General features: G+C 44.4%; 1 protein-coding gene across 15 annotated transcripts in view; it reads left to right on the forward strand.

Annotated features, from left to right (window-relative positions):
- DIXDC1 (DIX domain containing 1) overlaps positions 1-22,866 on the forward strand; it is a 77,840-nt gene that overhangs the window by 47,346 nt on the left and 7,628 nt on the right. For 9 of the 15 annotated variants that reach the window (XR_005792855.1, XR_005792854.1, XM_040482968.1 and 6 more), the window contains 12 exons: positions 3,082-3,194; positions 4,684-4,832; positions 10,893-10,982; positions 12,165-12,218; positions 13,764-13,814; positions 16,634-16,738; positions 17,163-17,216; positions 17,737-17,829; positions 17,909-17,980; positions 18,774-18,863; positions 19,187-19,348; positions 19,841-19,928. Coding sequence is in view for 12 of the 15 variants with exons in the window: in XM_040482968.1 (XP_040338902.1) it covers positions 3,082-3,194; positions 4,684-4,832; positions 10,893-10,982; positions 12,165-12,218; positions 13,764-13,814; positions 16,634-16,738; positions 17,163-17,216; positions 17,737-17,829; positions 17,909-17,980; positions 18,774-18,863; positions 19,187-19,348; positions 19,841-19,928 (1,121 nt within the window). In the remaining 3 variants the exon portion in view is untranslated. Of the gene's footprint in view, positions 1-11; positions 422-3,081; positions 3,195-4,683; positions 4,833-10,892; positions 10,983-12,164; positions 12,219-13,763; positions 13,815-16,633; positions 16,739-17,162; positions 17,217-17,736; positions 17,830-17,908; positions 17,981-18,773; positions 18,864-19,186; positions 19,349-19,840; positions 19,929-22,866 lie in introns of those variants that run through there. The other 6 variants (XR_005792856.1, XM_040482976.1, XM_040482971.1 and 3 more) reach the window with 4 other exon arrangements.

Here is a 22,866-nt window from a genome sequence, read left to right on the forward strand (position 1 = left end):
CGGGCGGCGCTGCCCCGCGCGGGCTATGGGGTGAGATGCCCGCGCCCGGGGGCACGCCCGGAGTCGCGCGGCCGCCGCGATGCCGCTGGCAGGGACCCGCAGCCTGCGAGGGGAGGTGGCTTCCGCCCAGGCCGGGCTGCTGCAGCGTTTGAGCGGCCGGGACAGCGCGCCTGAGACCCGGCAGCATCCCCGTCCCCGGGGCCGGGACGCCCGCCTCCCTGCGCTGCCGACTCTCTCCCGCCGTCGCGGCCGGCAGCTCTGGTAGCCAGCCTGCCGGTGGAGTGGTTCCTCGGGCCCCAGCGCGGGGAGACATGCCCGAATTCGGGAGCGCCGGGACTCCCAGCCTCGCGCTTCACCCGGGGAAGCAGGCTCGCTGAAGCCGGAGCCAGAGGGGGACCATGGGAGGGACGCAAGTCAAATGGTGAGCAGAGGCCACTTTGGCTTTGGAGCTGGGGGGGAGCGGGCGGGCGCAGGGCCAGGACTGGAGGATGCTGTCGGCCTGAGACCGACCGGGATGGGTGGGGGCGCTGTACTGGGAAGGACGGGCTGCTGGTCTGGGATTGTCACTACAAAATACAGTGAGTGGGTGTAGGAAACTGGAGCCGGCATAGGGGCCAGAGGAGTGGCCCTTTACCTTATCCTGTCTTGGCCGTGGGAGGGCACTTGAGGAGTAAGCAGGACTCTTTCCCATTACCCGTTTTCAAAAAATTGATTTTACTCTAATTTGGACCTCGCTGGGGGGTTGTTTGTCTGATGTTAAGATTGGAGAGATGTTAGGCCTGTGGGAATTAAGAAATGTTATCAGTCACACCTGATTTGTAATCAGTTCCCTGATTTGCGGGGATTATGATGGCAGGTAGGGGATTGCTTGTTTACAAAATAGGGGTTTTGAGCTAATCGGGAAGAGCCTAGCATTACAATACTCTTCCTGTGACCTGAAGCAGAAGATTGGAAGCCTCATCTCGATATGGCCCATCTCTAGCAGCAATCTTGCTGCTCCCACATGTGCCCCAGGATTTTGCTTCTCCGGTCCTTTATTTTTTTGACCTGACCACCTAGTTTCCTGGTCTCCCCTCTCTGTGGCCTCACACACTGGCAGCCTCAAATTCAAGAAAGAGAAATGTTGTTTTTCTTTTGGCCGCACTGCCACTCCCCCAGTGGGGCTGGGTATGCAGACATCCTCCTCCTCCTGCCCTTATAAGGGGGACCGCTCACTTAAGAGGGAGAAGGTGGAGCTGAGCATGCGTCTCTGCTTTGAGGCCAGCAGTTTTCCAGCATCCTTGCTTCACACCCCTCTTCCCACTCTCCCCCCGCTCCCCCCCCCCACCCCCCGCCGCGTCTCACACATACCCACTGTGGTCCAGCCAAATGCAGACAGCGGATCGCGTCAACCATAACACCTTGTCAGCTAAGGAAGTGTTTTTATCGTTTCTCAAAGGAGGTCAGCTGATGCAGGCGTCTTTCTGAACATCGATCCCCATTTCTGCAGGGAGGCGAATGCCGCGGCCTGACTGGTCAAAAATCTGTTCTCCTGTTAAATGACATAGTACTCTCAAAAGTATTATATAAAAGCAAAGTACACTAATGCTTTTCCAGCAGCTAATTCATGTTGGCCTGGAAGTCAGATTACCTAAATGGTGGAAGATGGATAAGAGAGTTCTATAAAAGCAATTACCTTTACTAAATACCACTTCTTGCCACTCTCTACTTCTCTTGTCTGCTTGGACTATGGATCTGTAGTTAGGGTTCAGCGACGTCCTTTAATTTGAAGAAGGAAAAACTTTACACTTTTTCTGCGGTTCTAATAAGGATGAGAATGTATTTCTGGCTGAGGTCATTCCCACCAAAGCCCTCAAACTCGGGACCAACGAGGAGGACGAGACACCAGTCCTCAGGCTGCTTTCGAGGTTTTGAAATCTCTGACTACATCCACTTGTGCTCAGCTCTTGCTTTTACTGGTTTCTAGGAAGACAAAATGTTAACTCCTGATCATGGCTGTGAGGATTAGCCTGGGAGACTTCAGGGGCACATTAAGTGGGTCAGCGAGTCCTAGACACTTTCACTGTTGTCTGGGTGATGGATTTGGAAAGAATTCCTGAGAGGGGGCTGGGCCTGGAGACCCCACAGCCCCTGAGATTGTTTCAGAGTTGATGTTCTCAAGGTGCGGTGCAAAGAGAAGAGGCTCTTCAGATTCCTTTCCCCTATCGGATGGAAACATCAGCCTCCCATTCCTATCTTGTCTTGTAGATTTGCTGTTATTCTGTGTGGCTTTAAAATTCATCTTCCCTGACAATCCCAGCAGTCCCTCCCAAGGCTGATAGTTGGATCATAATTTAGGAGTTGCTGAGAGGATTCTGATGACAGTTCACAAATGGTGTAGCAGGGATCTAAGTAACTCTTTGATGGTACAATCAAGTCAACCCTTCCCTTTGCCGAGCAAGTCTTTTCCCGTTTTCCTTATCATGTCCCATCCTTGTTGATGTATCACTGCCCCTTTGCCCAGCCCCGCACTGTCCACACTCTGGCCTTTTCTCCCCCTGAATCACCCTCAGCATTGCCCCCTCCTTCGGGATCAGCCTAGGGCTGATCTACCATGTTACTCTGCTGGTGATGCTTGTGTCTGTGGGACACCAATGGATTGGAAGTAGACTTTTCCTTCCAGCTCCCAAAACTACTAAGGCACACGTTAACTTCAGTCTTTGAACCTGGGCCCAGGGACGGAGGTGATGGTAAGTAACAAAAAACAAAAAACAAAACAAAATTTGGGGGTTCTTTAAGATGCTACGTTAGCCGTCCTTCCAGTAAATCTCTTCTTTATGAATTGGGCTTTGAGGCAGCCTTGCTGTGGCAAAGACTTCCTAGGACTGGGTCATTCATTCATTCATTCAACATTCATTTCATTCCTTCAGTAAGTTCATCCTGCACTCATTCAACAAATGTCCATTCATACTGTGGGCTGGGGACTGTGTTAGGCACTAGGAGGAAGATGAGTAAGAACATGTCTCTGGGATAAATTATGAAAGTTGGCTTCCAAACCGCTGTTCACAGTAATCATTTCTCTTCCTTTTCCTTCAATCACAGCCTGACTTCACCCAGTCCTATCCACAGCGCAAAGAGCGAGTCCATTATAACCCAGTCGGAGGAGAAGGCAGATTTTGTGATTATTCCCTCTGAAGGGATAGAGAACAGAACAGGTACTGTCTGTCAGCGTGCCTGGGTTGGCTCAAGCCATAGCCCTTGCCTTGAAGGCTTGGGGGATCCTATCTACCTATAAACTTCCTGGCCTTCTCCCTCCCCAAAGTCCATGCATGCTAGGTTAGCTCTAAAGGGCTCTGATGTCTTTGAGCCAGTGAATGTGGTCATCCTCTTGCAGAATGTCACTTCTGATGTCACAGCTGTCCAAAATCTTACAGCAGAGGAGATAGGCCTTTCCTCTGCTGGCTGCCTGTGAATTAGGAAACGACTGTGGGGCAGTCTGAAGCCTCATTCAAGTAAACAGTTTTTATTATTCCTGTGTTATGGAAATAATTCCAGTAACCCTTTGACTTAAGTTTGAACCAGGAGCATATAATATGGGCGGCGGTATCTGTGGGAGGCTAAAAAGCAGGTCTACATCCGGCTTTTGGACTACAGAAAGGACCACAAAGGGATCCCTTTGTTTAGACTTCTCCTTACATCTCAGTTGCTCTCCTTTTTCTTACATAAACATAGAGGGAAGGAAGGAGGCAGCAAAGCATGTGATTTCAATAGAGTTTTATTCATCTCTAAGGGTTGTAATAAAACTGAAGCCCTCCGAAGAAAACGAGTTAAATCCCTCCCACTATCCCTGGCATTAGCACCAAAGAGTCAGCCATGTTTTTGACTCGGAAACTCCTGGGACCTTGGGGAGGGAGAGCATTTACCGAGTGACTGCTCTGGGTCAGGCACCACGGAGTCCTGCACACAAGTTACCTCATTCAGTCTTCACAGCAACCCAGAGGAATTAGCTAATTACATTCACACCGACAAATGAAGACATTTACTCAGAGTTTATACCCTTCGGTATTCCATAATGCATTTTTAATGGTGTGCACACAATTAGATGGGATGAAACAGAAACCAGCGAAAAGAGACCATAAACATAGGAAAATAAAACAAAACCAGGGAGCAAGATTGAACAATTTATGCAAGTGTGTTTTCACTGGTTTGTTTCCTGTGTGACTCACACAGTGTTGTTTGTGAAAGGGGCTCAGGTACGAGGGAACGGTCCAAGGAATATTAAATTGAAGTCTCCCCCCTGAAGCTCCACAACAGCCAACAGGGATTTGGTTTTCCAAAGCTCCTGTCTTTGTACCTGGCAGAATCCAGCTTTGGGATGTCAGTTGTAGAGAATTAAGAGTAGGGTCTATGTGTCCCATACCAAGACTCCCAAGGAGGGTGTCTTGTTACTTCTTAAAGGTTCTGAAGGGGACCAGTTTCCCCAGCAGAGTAAGTGATGCCTCCAGCCAACCCAGCCTGGAGTGTGAGGGAACAGTGGGTTCTTCATGTCTCACAACCCCACCTAGCGGAGAGTCCAGTCTGTGCAGTGAGGACAGGTTCAGAAGGCCAGTGACCCAGACCTGTGAGCGCAGAGAGACTGTGAACGCTTTCTGCCGGCAACTGTTTGCTCCAACATGAACTATACGCCCCCCTCTCATTTTGTAGAGGAGACAGACTCTCCGTTTTCCCGAGAGTGGCGACCAGGCAGCCCCGGGACCTGTCTGGAGACCTCATGGGAAGAACAGCTGCTGGAACAACAAGAACATTTAGAAAAAGAAATGGAGGAAGCAAAGAAAATGATATCAGGATTACAGGTAGCTCTTTCCCGCATGGTTTATCCTTGGTGTGACAGTTGATTATTTAAGTCACCAGTGTCCACTGAAAATACAGTGACTCCATTTTGCATGAGGTCAGGGTTGAATGGGGAGTTCAGAGGGAGAAGTACTCAAAGAGCGGAACATTCCTCGGGTATGAGGACTCCTAAATGGGCTGTACGGATGCACGGCTGTTGGGATTTCTGCAGGCATGGGGGCCATCATGGACCCCTACCAAACCCTCTTTCTGGCTTTCTGCCGGCAGGTGGGTTTCTCCCCTGTCCGCAGCTACAGACCTGCAGTTGCCAGCTTCACCATTCACAGAATGGCACTGTGAACAGTCAGAAATTTTTCCCTAGGAATTCTCCAGCAGGAAGAGTGTAAGCCAGTAATACCACAGGTCTCCCTTTGAGTCTAGCTGAGGGATCTAACTCCCTCCTAAAGCATGTGCAAGCGGGTGCCGAGCCATAATGATCAGGTAACGGGGGTTTTCCTCAAGCAACAAAGCCCTTCAGTCTTTTCTATACCTTCTTGCCAGCTCGGCAGTTCTCTCCCAGAGGCCCACTGACCAACTTGACTTAGTTCCTACCCTGAATGACCCCCGATCCTCTTTCTTTGTGCGTCTGTCCCTGTGTCGGGGAGCCCTTGTAGTGTGCTGGTGACCCTGAAATTGCCTAGGAATATTCCTTTCTGTTTGTGCTGGGAACTGCACCGCTTCTGAATTGTCAAATATTTATGGATACGTAAACAAAGGCCACATTATGTGAGTGGCTCTGGCAGCCGGCAGGCAGGCGGTGGAGGGCGTGCTCCCAGTAGCCAGCCATGGGGTACAAAGGGTTCCTAAAGAAAAAAGGAGATTGGTGCCCGGTGAAACAGTTTGCATAATGTATGCCCCAGGAGCTGAGGAGGGCTGGAGGAATGCTTCCTGCCTAAACATTCCCAAGGAGAGTTGTTGATTTTTCCCCATTTGCTTTGTTATTTTTTAAATGTTTGCATTTGAGATCCCTTATCTGCCACTCCATTAAGGGCTGGTTTAATTAATGGAATTTTTTTGTGTGTGCTAACTTTGGGATTATGCCCAAGTGGGTCTTTCCCAGGATAATTTGCATGATATGAACATAGATATCCATCAGTTTGGCTTTCAGTTTGGTTTGCATTTTTCAGTCTGGGAGAAATCCGACGGCAGGTTGGACAGAAAAAGAAGAGATTCGACAGGCAGAAAGTCAGCATCCCAATATTCCCTGCAAACAGAGCTGTTTCATTCACAGCCACATGATCACAATGAGAATTCAGTTCCATTAATAGAATACAATGGGGCTCACAGCATCCACTAGGCTTCTTAACTCTTTCATTGATAAGCAAGTTGCATGCTAAGCCATGTCCAGGATTTCTGACTCACTGTGTGCCTCAGTTAGAGCCTGCTGAATACGTGGCCATGAGAGTTAGTATTTCTGTGATGTTTCTCTCCCTTCGCTCCCTGCAGCCCTGTGGCTTCTTAAACTTGTCTTCTTATACCTCTGGCCACACTCCGGGGGATAACCGAACTCATTTGATTTATTAAATAAAATCTTATTATTAGTTAGTGCTTGGTAGACCAACCAGTGAATGGATTTCAAACAGTTTTTATATCCCAGCATTTGTGATGCAATTTGTGTTCTGTTTATTGAAACAGGACTTAACCTCTGTAACTCTTTGGATTGAATAGAGACAGAATTGAAATATAAAATGGGGACGCATTCTTAAATCTTTCACTAAGCTGACAGGTATCAAATTACCTACCTGCATAGGTAGTTCAAGTTCTGTGAGTGCTAAAGAATACAGTTTGGGGGCCTTCTTTAAAAATTAGATTACAGGCTATGAGTACAGTTCTCTTTGAACAACTCAGGGGTGCGGCGGAGGGGCACCCATGCCCTGCACAGTCGCAAATATGCATGTAACTTTTGACTCCCCTAAAACGTAATTACTAATAGCTGACTGTTGATCATAATGATGCATTTTTGGAGTGTGGGGCAGGGGGGAGTCCAGAGCTGATGGCCAAGAATTTTTGAAACATCTTTGGTGCAAAAGGTGATTTTATTAAAGCACGGGGACAGAACCCCTGGGCAGAAAGAGCTGCGCTGGGGTTGTGAGGAGTGATTGATTACACACTGGAGTTTGGGGAGGTAAAGGAAAAAGGGTGTGTGCGTGTGCGCGTTGTAGGGAGAGAGAGAGAGAGAGAGAGAGAGAGAGAGAGAGAGAGAGAGCACGTGCACAAGCAGGGGAAGGACGAAGAGAGAGGGAGACACAAAATCTGAAGCAGGCTTCAGGCTCTGAGCTGTCAGCACAGAGCCCAATGCGGGGCTGGAACTCACGAACCGTGAGATCATGACTTGAGCCTAAGTCAGACGCTTAACTGACTGAGCCATCCAAGTTCCCTAAGAAGACTCTTAAGATACTGGAGGCCTAACTATTGTCAAGCTAAGGTTGTTTTTCCCTCTACTGAGGCATTAACATTAAGACAGGAGGGAGTTCCTGGAGAAACGTTCTACTCAGCCTATCTCAAGTATTTGTCACTGGGCTGCAGGTTATAAGGAAACTTAATTTTACCTGCCATTCCCTTCTTGCCTTTGTTCCCCACATCACTGTGGAGGGATGGGTAATGTTGGGGCTCCAGGAAACTGAGTCTATAGGTTTCTGGACATTAGGCTAATGATAAGGTTGCCTTTTCCTTTAAAAAAATTTTTTTTTAAGTTTATTTATTTTGAGAGAGAAAGAGCACAGGAGCAGAGAGGGGGAGAGAGAGAAAGAGAAAATCCCAAGCAGATTCCGTGCTATTAGCATGGAGCGTGATGTGGGGCTCAAACTCATGAATCGTGAGATCATGACCTGAGCCGAAGTTGGACACTTAACCAACTGAGCCACCCAGGTGCCCCACAATTGCCTTTTTCTTATAATTTTACTAAGACATTTATAAACTGATGGAGACTCCTGTCCTACACGACTGTGATCTCTATCAGTTATTTGGTTTTTCCTTTCCTTTGTTCTTGGGCACCCAGGAGTGCCTGAGGAATATCACACATGTGCCACCTGGGCGGGGGGTGGGGGTGGGGTCTTTGTGGGGCTTTAGCTTGCGCTTTGCCCTCAGCTTGCCTGTGGCTCCCTCATCACATAAGCTTTACTAAGAAATATTTGGTTAATACATATTTTGAATGTTATCTGTATTATACACTGTGTTCTTATAATAAAGCAAGTTAGAGAAAAGAAAATCATGAGGAAAAAAACAAATAATCATGTTAAGAAACAGGTGGAAGACATGAATAGATATTTCTCCAAGGAAGACATACATCATAGGTGGCCAACAGATGCATGAAAAGATGCTCCCCATCACTCATCATCAGGGAAATACAAATTAAAAGCACAACGAGATACCACCTCATACCTGTCAGAATGGGTAAAATTAGCAACACAGGAAACAACAGGTGTTGGCGAGGATGCAGAGGAAGGGGAACCCTCTTACATTGTTGGTGGGAATGCAAGCTGGTGCAGCCACTCTGGAAAACAGTATGGAGGTTCCTGAAAAAGTTGAAAATAGAATTACCCTATGACCCGGCAAGTGTACTACTAGGTATTTATTTACCCAAGTGATACAAAAGTGCTGATTTGAAGGGACACATGCACCCCAACATTTATAGCAGCATTATCAACAATAGCTAAATTATGACAGTCCAAATATCCATCGACTGATGAACAGATAAAGAAGATGTGGTATGTATAAATGTATATACACACATACAATGGAATATTACTGAGCCATCAAAAAGAATGAAATCTTGGGGCATCTGGGTGACTCAGTCAGGTAAGCATCCGACTTCGGCTCAGGTAATGATCTCATGGTTTGTGAGTTTGAGCCCCACATCAGGCTTTGTGCTGACAATTCAGAGCCTGGAGCCTGCTTCGGATCCTGTGTCTCCCTCTCTCTGCCCCTCTCCTGCTCACACTTTGTCTCTCTCTCTCAAAAATAAATAAACATTAAAAAAAAAAAAAACTAAAAGAAAATGGTCCACATTTGGTTTAACCTTGTCTAATTAAAAACAAAAGAAAGGGGCGCCTGGGTGGCGCAGTCGGTTAAGCGTCCGACTTCAGCCAGGTCACGATCTCACGGTCCGTGAGTTCGAGCCCCGTGTCAGGCTCTGGGCTGATGGCTCAGAGCCTGGAGCCTGTTTCCGATTCTGTGTCTCCCTCTCTCTCTGCCCCTCCCCCGTTCATGCTCTGTCTCTCTCTGTCCCAAAAATAAATAAACGTTGAAAAAAAAAATTTAAAAAAATAAAAACAAAAGAAAAAGAATGAAATGTTGCCATTTGCAACACTTCATGTTGCATCCACATGCACTTCATGTTGCCATCCACAACGTGGATGGAGTAGAGTAGATTATGCTACATGAAACAAGTCAGGCAGAGACAAATACCATATGATTTCACTCATAATGTGGAATTTAAAAAACAAAACAGATGAACATAAGGGAAAGGGGGGAAAAGAGAGGTAGGCAAACCAGAAGAGACTTAACTGATGGATACCATATATGGTTGATGGAGGGGAGGTGGGTAGGCGATGGGCATTAAAGAGGGCACTTGTAATGAGCACTGGGTGTTGTATGTAAGTGATGAATCATTAAATTCTCCTAAAACCAGGGACACCTGGGTGGCTCAGTCAGTTGGGCGTCTGACTTTGGCTCTGGTCATGATCTCACGGTTCGTGAGTTCGAGCCCTGCATCGGGCTCTGTGCTGACAGCTCAGAGCCTGGAGCCTGCTTTGGATTCTGTGTCTCCCTCTCTCTCTGCCCCTGCCCCACTTGTGCTTTGTCTGTCTCTCTCTCTCTCTCTTAATAATAAACATTAAAAAAAAAATTTAAATTCTACTTCTGAAACCAATGTTATGCTGTATGTTAACTAACTAGAATTTAAATAAAAACTTCTAAAAAAATCACAAGGTGGAGAAAATATATTTGCAGTACTGTACTATGTATAAAAAAAAAATCTGCATATAAGTGGACCCAGGCAGTTCAGACTCTTGTCATTCAAATTCAACTGTGCAATATTAAATATAGGGTTTTGGAGGGGCAGTGCATATGGGGGGGCCCTGGGGTTTGAGGTTCCTTTAGCTTTAGGGTAAATCTGCCCTTCTTTCATATTCTAATGAAAACAAAGCCTGGTGTGGGGAGTGGAAATGAATGAGGACATCTCTCTGTAAATGATTTCATTTTTGTTCTATACAGGTTGCCCTAGGGAGTAAAAATGCACAATTATTAAAACAAAAAAAAAAATCAAACAAACCCAAGTCAGTGCTGTAAATGTTTTATTAAGATTTTTTTTTTCAAGTAATCTCTATACCCAGTGTGGGGCTTGAACGCGCAACCTTGACATCAAGAGTCACATACCTAAATGTGTTTTAAGTAATTCATTATAATAAACTTTTCCTTTTTTTTTTTTTTAAAGTTTGATTATTTATTTTGAGAGAGAGGGCGGGGAGGGAGAAAACAAGTGGAGAGGGGCAGAAAGAGAGGGAGAGACAGAATCCCAAGCAGGTTCTGTGCTCTCGGCTTAGAGCCCGACGTGGGGCCCAAACTCACGAACCATGAGATCTTGACCAGAGCGGAGATCAAGAGTTGGATGCTTAACTGACTGAGCCACCCAGGTGCCCCTATAATAAACTTTCCAAACTGGGATAATTCAACACTACTTTTAGTTCACTTTCCAGCTGGTAGAGTTCAGTTGGAGCAGCTGTGGTTTGAAATGTAACTTCTGAGAGGGAAGTTCTAGATTTTTGAGGATTTACTAGGACCAAGGAGCAGAGGATCCAGGTGCATCCAGAGAGATGAAAGAGGCCTAAGCATGGGACTGACAAAAGGAACTCTCCATAGTTCCAAAATGAGCAATAGGAGGTATCTAAGGACCGAAAATTATCAAGGAGATGACTAGAGGAAGCCCAGTTGTGATTTCAGTTTGGGATAAGCTTACCAAGCTCAACCCTGCACTCATTCATCTGATGCAAGTCCTGTTTCTTTCTACTTTTGTGGTTATTCAGGCCTTACTGCTCAATGGATCCTTACCTGAAGACGAACAGGACAGGCCCTTGGCCCTCTGTGAACCGGGAGTCAATCCTGAGGAACAACTGGTGAGCTCTTTCTCTTGTGACTGGACCACAGATAATCTGCTTTATGTATTTTATTTGCTTTTAGCCTTTGACTCTGTTGTCCACACCGTCTTGAAATGCTCTCTTCCCTGACTCCCGCTCTCCTGGTTTTCCTCATAAGTTTGTCGACTACTCTTTGTTCCATCTTTCCTCCATCCCTCGTCCACAAATATTTATTGAGTGCCAGCTACTGTTTTGAGGTGCTAGAGATATGGTGATCTCAAAGCAGACCTAAGACCCTACCCTCACAGCGCTTACATTCAGGTTCCCTTTGAAGCTTCTCTTTCTCTGCCTATGCCTGAAATGTTGGTGCCCCTCAGAGTTCCACTGGTGACCGCCTTCTGTCTTAGACATCGACCTGGGCAGTGTTACCTGCCTCCATGGCTGCACTCACTTTCTGCTTGACTCAGATGTTGCTTCTCAAGTATTTATCTCTGGCTCACTGCTCTCTACGGAGTTGGGGATTTGTATGTGCAGCATCTAACTACCTGCTGATTATCTCCACTTCTGTGTCCCATAAGCATTTCAGTTCAGAGTCCTAAATTAAACAGCTTTTCTCTTCCCACCACCAAAACTCCTTGCCCCTTTGGATTCTGTCTATCATTATCCACCCACCCAGATACCCAAAGCAGACATCTCAATATCATCCTTGAATCCTTTTGGCCCTTCTTTCTGTACCTAGTCAGTCACCAGGTTCTGTCAGTTCACTTTCTATATATTTCTGTCTACTTCTCTCCATTATCACAGCCCCTACCTTAACTCAGGCTCCCATCCTGGATTCTAGCAGTGTTCCAGTTGGTTTCCTCATTCCTCTCCTGTGTTCCTCTAACTCATTTTCTGCAAAACAGCAGCCATAGCTTACCTGTAAGGAAAACTTCATTTTGTCATACTTTTGCCTTTTCTCCGATGCCCTGTGCCCAGTACACACACACACACACACACACACACACACACACACACACACGTGTGTAAACTTCACCCGTAGTCACTACTTGTACTGCATGTGTACATACTTCCATTAGAGGGGGAGGGACTGCTTCCTGTCCTCTGTGTTCATAGTACTGGGCTAGCCCTGGAAAGGTACTCAGGAAATATCTGTTGAATAAATGACCTCTGAATTTCACAACATAGTTACATAGTCATCTCTTTTTGCCTTCTATTCAGATTATAATCCAAAGTCGTCTGGATCAGAGTATGGAGGAGAATCAGGACCTAAAGGTATGTCAGAACATGTGCATTTTACTCTTTGAAAAAAATTATGGGAATATTATACAGCACTGTTGGAACAGTAATGGGTATAGGGGAAGGGATGCAGACTTGGGACGTCAGCTGTGTCTGTTTTATGTCTTTCATTGAAAGAGACAGATATGTCCTAAATATGGCAAAAAGGTACTGTCTCTTCAGTGTTGGTGATCATGATAGGTATCTGTGTCATTGGTTCTACTTTTTATGTTTTAAATGCTTCATACTTTTTCTTTTTTAAAAAAAAATTTTGGGGGGGAGAGAGTGGAGGGTGGAGGGACAGAGAGAGAGGGTGACTGACAATCCCAAGCAGACTCTGTGCTGTCTGTTCAGAGCCCGACGTGAGGCTTGAACTCACAAACCTTCAGATCATGAGTTGAGCCAAAGTCTGATGCTTAACCAGTTGAGCCACCCAAGTGCCCCATAATTTTTCTTTTTTAACTAAAAACGGATCTAATATTAGTACGGACTTTTTTTTTTATAGTTGACATACAACATTACATTAGATTCAAGTGTATAACATATTAATTTGATATATGTATATATTATGAAACGATCACCAGTATAAGTCCAGTTAACATCCATCACCACACAGGTACACATTTTCTTCTTTCAGTGAGAACTTTTAACATTTACTCTCTTAATCAACTTTCAACTACACCATACAGTATTATTAACTATAGTCCAGTATGGTTTTTTATAATGATTTCTTCCCAGAATGCTTTTAGTTCAGTGGGTTTTTAATTTGTTGGTGTTCTAGGTATATGAGTTAAAGCCATGAACCCTCTCCCCAGGAATATGTATGAGTGCATACACACATACTTGCTGACTTGAATTTTTAATAGAGTAACTTTGGAGCCCATCTGTGGAGCACATGTTACGAATCCCCATTTTAGATATGTTAATTCCAAACTCTTGATGTGATGCAATAGGAAAAGAAGAGGGTAGGGTCTCAGTTATGGGTATTCCTCTCCTAAAATCTCTTTCCTAGCGACAATTATGTACATACATCTAATCTATTATAAGGGAGGGATAATTAGTATTTCATCATTGGGCTAAATGTGTTTTTGTTGAGTTTACAAAGAATAATGCCTACTTGGGGAATCAGAAGCACTCTGACCCTTTGCTGAACAAATGACATTGGGGGCAGGCATGTTAAGATATGATTGTATATGTCAGTAAGGGGGATTTAGGTTATTATGATGAAGTTTGCCTGACAGTGAAGAGTGCTAACTGTAGGAATGAGAGCCTATGGGAATGGACGGTGTCTTCTTTCTTGGAGGACTCTCCTTGACCTGCATTTGAGCCTGGGTACCTCAGGGAAGAATGGAATAGGTCTCCTTCTTGTCTCTATGAGTCAGCCTTTACTACTGACTGGAGCAGACCTGCTTTCTGCTTCAGTAGAGGCTTAATTTTTTGTGGACTGGTTATCTGAGTTTTGTGTTCTTACTGACAGAATGAGGTAATGCTTCTGAAGCAACCCAGACGCTACCATCTGATCTAACTATATTTGGTTTGCAGAAGGAGCTGCTGAAATGTAAACAAGAAGCCAGAAACTTACAGGGGATAAAGGTAAAAAGGAAGACATTTCACTCTTTAAATAAACTCTACCTGGTAAAGTTGTCTACTGCTGAGAGTAGGTAGTAGGAGGGTAGTTGGGTCCTATGGCCTTATATACATTTGCTGGAGCCTTTAACGGGCTGTGGGGTATTAGTAAAGCCAAGTGCTTTGTGGATGGGAAGTGAAATGTTGAGGAAAATACCTTTGTTTTGTTGAGGCTTATTTCTGGTAGTGAGGACCCATGGTACTGTGCCACCCTGGTAGTTTTATATGTAAAAACAATCAGTTTTTACAGTTTTCTTCCATTCTAAAGAAAACTGTCTTCTTAAAAATTTAACTTACTTCATTTTTGAATAGTAAATTCTATATTTTAAATTTTTTTAATGTTTATTTTTTGATAGAGTGCACATTCACGAGCAGGGAGGTGCGTGAGCAGGGGAGGGGCAGAAAGGGAGGGAGACACAGAATCTGAAGCAGGTTCCAGGCTCCGAGCTGTCAGCACAGAGCCCAGTGTGGGGCTTGACCACGAACCGTGAGATCATGACCTAAGCCGAGGTCGGACATTTAACCTACTAAAGCTGCCCAGAACCCCATTGAACAGTTAATCCTATGACATGGTTTCAAGTGAGGAAGGTATAAAAGGCTAATCCTTGAAAAGTCTGTCTTCCAGCCCTGTCTGCCCCAGTCACCTAATTCTCTTTCCTGGAGGTAACTTACCAGTTATCAATAAATACGTATGTATATACCCCCCCCCCCATAACAGTATACAATACATACATACAGCTTGAAACGTTGCTCTTTTTCCATCTAGCAGCGTATCTTGGAGATGATTCTGTTTTAGTACGTAAAGACCTTCCTAAGTCTTTCATGGCCACTTAGTATGCCAGTATATGTATATATGATAATTTAGTCAGTTCCTGTTGTTGGTCTTTTAGGTTATTTCCAGTCTTTGGTGATACAAACAGTGCTCTAGCTAACAGTCTTGAATAGGTGTTGTTTCACCCCAGTGGGAGTGTGCCTATTGAAGAAACACCTAGAAGTAGAAAAGGATGTTCTTAAGCTGCTGCTTTTCCCCTCGTCCCTACACTCCCATCCATAGGCTGGACTAGAGTGCAACTCAGCTGCATTTGTCAGAGTATGTTTTGTAGCCTTAGTCCTTTGAGATACTTCAGAAGAATGTGTTCTGTGCTTAAATAAGTTTGAGAAATGCCCTGTAGGCTTGAAGAGTCCCAGTGAGTAACAGCCTATTAAAGGACCTGAGAAAATCTGTCATAAAAAGGTTGGAGTAAAAAGAGTTTGGAATTCTTTTTTTTTTTAAGTTTATTTATTTATTTTGGGAGAGAGAGAGAGAGAGACAAGCGGGGGAGGGATAGAGAGAGGGAGAGAGAGAATCCCAAGCAGGCTCTGCACTGTCAGTGCAGAGCCCAATGCAGGGCTCATACTCACAAACCATGAGATCATGACCTGAGCCGAAGTTGGATGATTAACCAACTGAGCCACCCAGCTGCCCCAAGAGTTTGGAATTCTTAACCACAGAAGTGCCTTTTCTCCCCTGCAGCATGTACTAACATCCCATAGAGCACACTTTGGGAAATGTTCCTCTGAACTGCTGATGCCCGGGGCATCTGGGACTACCTTTGCCATGTACTTTCATGGCTGACAGCACAGTTAAGGGGCTCTCACGGGGCACCTGGGTGGCTCTGTAGGTTAAGCATCCAACTTGGGCTCAGGTCATGATCTCATGGTTCGTGGATTCAAGCTCCGCGTCAGGCTCTGTGCTGACAGCTCAGAGCCTGGAGCCTGCTTCAGATTCTGTCTCTCTCTCTCTCTCTGCCCCTCCCCAGCTCTTTCTCTCTCTCTCTCTCTCTCTCTCCCTCTCTCTCTCTCTCTCTCTCTCTCTGTGTGTGTGTGTGTGTGTCTGTCTCAAAAATAAAAAAAATTTTTTTTAATTTAAAAAAAAAGAAAAAAGAATGGGCTCTCACATTCTCCAGAGCCTGCACCATTTCTTTGCAGTCTGTAAAGAGAGAAAAGTCAGGGTAAATACACTGCAGTCCATTAGTTCCATTTGAAGTCATGATGGTTGGAGAAATGTGTTCTTGCTGACCCTTTTAAGTGTGTGCAACCAACCTTTTCTTAGGCTTGGTAGGAAACAAGAGGGTCCAAGTTGAGAGAAAGACACCCTAAAGCTGGTAAGATTGTAGGACACTGGGAAGAGAAACCATCAGTCCCAGTGATAGTTCTGAGCATGGAAATATAATCCCAATCCCAGTCCACACTAGGAATTGGAAGGCAATGGGAGCAGGGCTCTGGAAGGCAAGGTGGGAGTGATTCCAGGGGTTCCATATGAATAGGGTAGGAGGCGGCAATAGGGCCCAGCCCTCTAGGGAAAGGCAAAGAAGGTAAAGAGCTCCTTAGTAGTTATGTGCCCAAGAAATGGATTTGAAAGCCAGGGTGGAAGGAAGGAGAAGGCATTGTCCATGGTCACTGTCGTGAAGGTGGTGGTCTTGAAATTTGGATCTAGATCTATCTGATCCCAGAGGCGACTGATTCTCTAGGACAGCATGCTGTCAGGATTGCCGTGGCGGGTAGGGGTGAGTAATGGGTGGAGGAAAAATCAGGTTTCCGTCAGCTAGGTGAGACAGTGGTTGCTAGCATCCCGGGAGGGGACAGAAAATTCCTCTTCATCTCCTTGTAGCAAGACCCCTCTTTCTGTCTCCTAGTTTTCCAGAATGAATGCTGGATGTGCAGTCAGGGGGTTAAAGCTTAGAGTGACAAATGGCTGACTGACTAATTGGGACCACAGTAATAGTGAGTGTGCTCTTTTCCCCCAGGATGCCTTGCAGCAGAGGCTGACTCAGCAGGACACATCTGTTCTTCAGCTCAAACAGGAACTGCTGAGGGCAAATATGGACAAAGACGAGCTACACAACCAGAATGTAAATTAAATGAATGAACTCTGACCTCACTGAGCCCCAGTAGCAAAATCGGATACTGCATGAAGTCTTATTACATCTGCCATCCTAATTAATCTCTCTTATCTTATTTCTGGGATGCCTGCCCTCAGTGTCTGCAATTATTTTTATTTCCTGTCAGACTCATCTCTGTTCCTGGCTGAAAGCCCATACTACATTGGTCTTGAGCCTTTCAACTTTGAGGACACTGAGAGGCTAAATTGTGGTTTGAGAGTTTGATTATCTCACTCAAGACACGGAGAGCAGCTGTGTGTTTTTACCATAACCTTGCCCTCTCTGTGCTGTATACTCTAATTGCCAACATCCACTCTGGTTACTAAGTAGCTGGTTTCCTACTGGGGTTGGTAGACAATATCTCTGTGCCAGTTAATTCTTTTCCTTCTTGCAGGTGGATCTGCAGAGGAAGCTGGATGAGAGGAACCGGCTCTTGGGAGACTATAAAGTAAGAATGTTTATGAGTTTGGAAATGATTTCCATTAGACCTTTTATGAACAGCCTACTGTTGCTGTTGTTCAAAGAGTTCTTAAGTACTGTGTTCTCATTGTTGCTTTTTCGCAAGGAAATCTTCCGTGTTCCTTTGATTCAGTCACCCTGAAGAGTAGATAGCAAGGAAATTTTCTTCTGTGTTCCTTTGATTCAGTCACCCTGAAGAATAGATAGCATGTCTAAGAGGAGTCCAGAGCTAGTTGTCTGCAAACTTCAGTCTTCACCATTATGCCTAACTAGCACGGATGGCACGTAGTGGTCCTCCTACAGACGGTAGTTCCCTTCCTCCTTACTTTTCCAAGAAGCCTTTGCACTGGGTAAGATTACTACGGTGTGCGATGTCTTCTGTGTAGCTTGGGGGGAAAGACTCCTCCCCCTGCAGCTCGACTTTGCTCAAGTGAACTTGCGTGGCCAACAGTGAACTGTTGGGCATCCTTGGCTTTGCCATACATCTGCAAGCTCTGTCTCTATTGCAGAAAGAGCTGGGGCAGAAGGAGCGCCTCCTTCAGCAGCACCAGGCTAAGTTGGAAGACGCACTCCGGAAACTCTCTGAGGCCAGTTACCAGCAGGTGGGGACACAGTCAGCCTCTGGCTTCCTTCCCCTTCTGCCTGAGAAAATCCTTTTCTGATTTAGTTTCTGATTTGCAGGTGGATCTAGAGCGGGAGCTAGAACACAAAGACGTCCTTTTGGCTCACTGTATGAAAAGAGAGGCAGACGAGGTAACCCCCGGCTCAGGGTCCCCCCTCCTGCATCTGCAAGGGCAAAGAGGGAGATACTCTTTCTGACTCAGGGCTGAAACCAAGGCTGCAGGTTGGTTTGTTAGGAGGCTGTTTGTCTGGTGAGAGGGTTAAGAGTGGCAGGTTCCAGAGGCACCTGGCTGGCTCAGTCGGAAGGGTATGCGACTCTTGATCTCGGGGTCGAGAGTTCGGGCCCCATGTTGGATGTACAGTTTACTTAAATAAACAAAACTTAAAGCAAATAAAAAGAGTGCTGGTTTCAGACTAAGAAAATCTGGTTTCAAATTCCAGCTTTACACTCTTTTTACCGTTGTGTGACCTTGCTTTGCTTCGCTTCTGAGCCTTAGGAATAAGATTCATCTGGAAAAAGGATAGTCCTGATAGATCCACCTGGCACAAAGTCAGGCTCAAAAAATATTAGTCACTGTTCTTCTTTTTTTTAATCACTAAAGTGAAGTCTGGAGGTGCTGGAGCCCCATTCTCAGGCCTTCCGGTGGCCAGGCTGAGGCTAGCTTGGGGCCCTCCGGGATGAGGTTACCATTTTGCTCATTGTTCATTCAGCACTGCCTACGAAGTGTCAAGTACTGGGGTTACAGCAGTGAACAAAAGGGGGAAAACGTCTTTGCGCCCATCCCAGGTTTACATTCGGAGAGAGACATGAACAAATATACCACGATACACTGTCAGGAAGTGATCACTGTAAATCAGTATAAGACAGGGCATCCTGGTTTGCAGTGTCCCTTATAGCAAGCATCGTGTCTTCTTGCTGCTATAGGTGACCAGCTACAACAGACACAACTCTCAAAGCAATGGTTTTTTCCTTCCAGCGGCAGGAAAAGGAGCTGCTTCCGTCACTCACAAAGGGGTAGGTTCTTAGGATTTGAGTGCAGACCTCCACTTCCAGCTAAAACCACAAGAGTAGCCTGGCCATTGCCAGCGCACTAGGCCTTTGGTACCCCAGTTCCCTAAGTCTTGCATCTGTTGGGTGTGTGAAGGTGTGAAGCCCTAATTAAGAATTAGTGGGCAAACTTCTGTGGAGGAACATTTCTTAAATTCACACCTCCTCCCTCGAAAATAAAAGATCTATCCTGGAAGCCTCTCTCCTCTACCGTCCTAAGCCCGGCGGCTGGGACACGGTTAAGAATACGGCACTGCACCACGTCAGTGTGACCTCCTTTCTGCCCACAGACCAGCGATCTGCAGCTGGTTCGAGATGCCCTCCGAAGCCTGCGCAATAGCTTCAGTGGCCACGATCCTCAGCACCATACCATTGACAGCTTGGAACAGGGCATCTCCAGCCTTATGGAGCGCCTGCATGCCATGGAGAGCCAGAAGAAACAAGACAGAAGGGTAATCCTCTTTCTGTGGTGTTTCTCTTAGGCAGGCTCCCACAGAACTCAGTTTCATCAGGTTTAATTGAGATAAAGGCAGGGCTGAAGACGCTGATCCTGTCAGAGTTGGTGGCTGCTTTTTTCTTGGTTTTCCTGCCGGTGGAGTGGACTCTTCGTCATGGTGTGGCTCTCCAGGAAGGGAGTTCATGATTACTCTTGCTCCTAGAAATTGCCTAAGTGTCTAAGGAATGGTGGTTCTTGACCCCACAGGGTCTCTCTTTACTGCTTATTCCCCTTCCCCTTTTCCCCTGAATGAGCTCAGCACTGGATGTGGAAATATGTGGGAAAATGCACTGGAAACTAGAAAGCCTGTTACAAATGTACATCATTAATATTAGGCTAAATGTGTCTAATTTGGTATACTGTGGAAGATGTGGTAGGAAAGTATATATTTTAGATGTACTTTTATGATTTAAATTTCTTGGATAAATTCTCCTGCTGATCATTTTAGGATTTTTGTGTGGCTCCTCAGGTTCGGGGCAAGTTACCAAGAACTCAAGCAGGTAGTGAATACCGGGAATCCTGGCCCCCTAATTCAAGTAAGTACACCTTATTGTTCAGTAAGGACTCGTAGCATATTAGATCAGAAATTTAGTATTTTTCTTGCTACTAACATATTGAAAACAGAATTTTTCTTGTAGTACTTCACTCTTATGTTGTTGCTATAGCAATACAGTTGAATCGAGTTACTTCTAGAACTCTGGAGACACATACCGTCATCATCACTATCATCACTACCATCACCCCAAGTACCATTTAGCCACGTGCAAGATGCTGCCCGTGCAAGAGGCTAAAATCTCTTTGGAAAATATACACGATCAAAACATTTACATTGAACAAAGAAAAACGTAAAACAACAAAAACACACAGCCTCAAATAGCATAGGAAACTTCCAGTTCTTCTGGAGGCAAGATGTTTAATTTCTTTGGAGATTTTCCTTAACACTAGGTCCTCTGGTCTTTCAGTTTAAGTCCCACAAAGGATTTGCGCCATCTAGTGGCCCTGCCTAAGAAGTAATTTAACCTGCTCTAAGCCCTGTTGTTAACATTTCTTTCCCCGTTCATTCAATCATGTTGGTAATCAAACCTGCCTGGTAATTTCTCTTTTATCGGGTATCTTACCTTTTGGTTTAATAAAGCTCACCTTTTATTATCTTTTATAGTGTATTCAGGCCAAATATAAAGGTAAATAATAATCTATAAAAACCAAATAGTGAAAAGCTGACCATAACCAGTTTTGTATATTACACACACACACACACACACACACACACACACACACACACATATATGTTTTGAAAACCAGATGAATAAACAACACCTAAAGTAAAACACTTAAAGATATTTGCAAAAATATGAAAGGTAAAATATTTTTTGTAGAGTAAATAAAATAACATCTAAGCCTCCAGATATCTAATTATATTAGTACCAAGATTACTTGGTACTAACTTCTTTTCTCTTCAATTTCTGTTTCAATTTCTTTTTCTAGCATTGTTTTGAAACAGTCATTTCTGTTTTCTTGAGAGACTTTTTATTTTATTGTTATCCTCTTCAGTACTTTCGTTAGGCTAATATAAACTCCCAATGTAGACAAGTCTAAATATTTGAAAAATTTTTTTTAAGTCTAAAAAATTCCTCCCTTCCTGGAAAAACCCTTTTGTGTATATGCAGGACTTATCCCCTGCAAATAAATCCCCAGCTGCTCGTAAACCAGGGCATTAATCTAATTTCTGTATTCACAAATAAGCTAAATAGTCTCTTCTCGGAAAATACAGTGAGTGTGTAACTCACTAGCCCTCTAGCTACTGACATTCTTCTTTTATTCCCCTACATCAAACCTTGAAAGAACAGTCTACACTTGTTCTTTTTCCATCCTTTCTTCCTATTCACTCTCAAGCCATCAGCTGGACTTTTACTCACTTAATCCACTTAATGTTCTTTTTATTGACTCACTGTTGACTTTCTTGTTGCCTCATCAAAGTGGTTACTTTTCAAACCTTATCTTCCATTGACTGCTCAAAAGCATTTGCTATTCTTGAATAGTCTCCTTCTGTAAACATTCTTCCTCTTTAACTTCAGTGCCAACCAATTATGCATTCAACAAATATTTATCGAGCATCCATTGTGTAGCGCCATGTTAGATGCTGGAGGTACAGGAAAAAACAAGATAGACTTGGTACTTGCCCTTTTGGCGTGTGCTGTCTAGTGAACTAGATACGATCTCCTTCTCTTCTCTTCTCTGTTGAACTGTTGAATGTTGGTGTGCCCTGGGATCCATAGGAGGTCTAGACCTCGGCTTTTTCATATTTTCTTTGGTGATCCCTTCCACTACCATGGCTTACATACTCTTATGTGCTGATTATTTTTAAACTTTAATCTCTAACTCCAGCCCTTTTCTGAACTTCAGAGCTATATTTTTGAATGACAACTAGGTATCTCCCTGTAGGTAGAAGGGCACTTAAAACTCATGTCCAAAACTGGATACAAAACTATAGAGTGGGAAAAATATGGCATATGAAGTCCAACAGATCTGGGGTGCGGTTTTGGCTCTCAGCAGGGTATGTGACCACAGGCAAGGGTGTTAAATTAACATGACTGCATTTTAGTTTCCTTGTTCATGAATTGGAGAAAATCTTTAAGGATTATGCACATTAAATGAAATATTGTATGCAAATAATCTGGTGTAGTGTGTGGCATGTGAGAGGTGCAAGGCAAATGTTAATTGTCTCAAAATACCTTCTAGGTATTCCCCTCTGGCTATACCCTGTCTTTCTCCTTTTTTATCACAGCCAAATCTCCTGAAAGAATAATCCTCTCTCTGAATTTACTTCTTTTCTGAACTTTCACTCTTAAGGGAAAACAATAATAATTATTTCAAATGTAAAGAGTGATACAATAGACTAGTGGAATAGAATTGAGAATTCACATAAAATCTTTAAGTCTGTGGTCATTTGACCAGCAAAGAGTCTCTTCAACAAATGGCGCTAGGACAACTGGGTATCCACATGCAAAAGAACAGAGATGGACCCCTACCTCACACCATGTACATAAAGTACATGTACAAAAAAGTAACTACAAATGGATCATTGATACAAATATAAGAGCTAAAGCTATAAAACTCTTAGAAGAAAACATACGGAAAATATTCATGAGCTTGGGTTCTCAGATACCAAAAGCATGAGCAACAAAAGGAAATATAGGGAAATTAGACTTCATCAAAATTAAAGACTTTTTTGCATCAAAGGACACTATCAAGAAAGTGAAAAGGCAAAGAGAATAGGAGAAAATATTTGAAAATCATGTCTAGGATACAAAATATATAAAAAATTCTTACAACTTAACAACAAAAGACAAATTCAGTAACAAATAAGCAAAGGACTTGAACAGTCACTTCTCTAAAGTCATTTCTCCAAAGCATCCAAAGATGCTTAAAAGGATTAGTCACTGGAGGTGTATGTGTGTGTGGGGGGGGGGGGTG

This window comes from Herpailurus yagouaroundi, unplaced genomic scaffold, assembly GCF_014898765.1.
Source record: "Herpailurus yagouaroundi ecotype Mexico unplaced genomic scaffold, PumYag 161, whole genome shotgun sequence".
Classification (NCBI taxonomy): domain Eukaryota; kingdom Metazoa; phylum Chordata; class Mammalia; order Carnivora; family Felidae; genus Herpailurus; species Herpailurus yagouaroundi.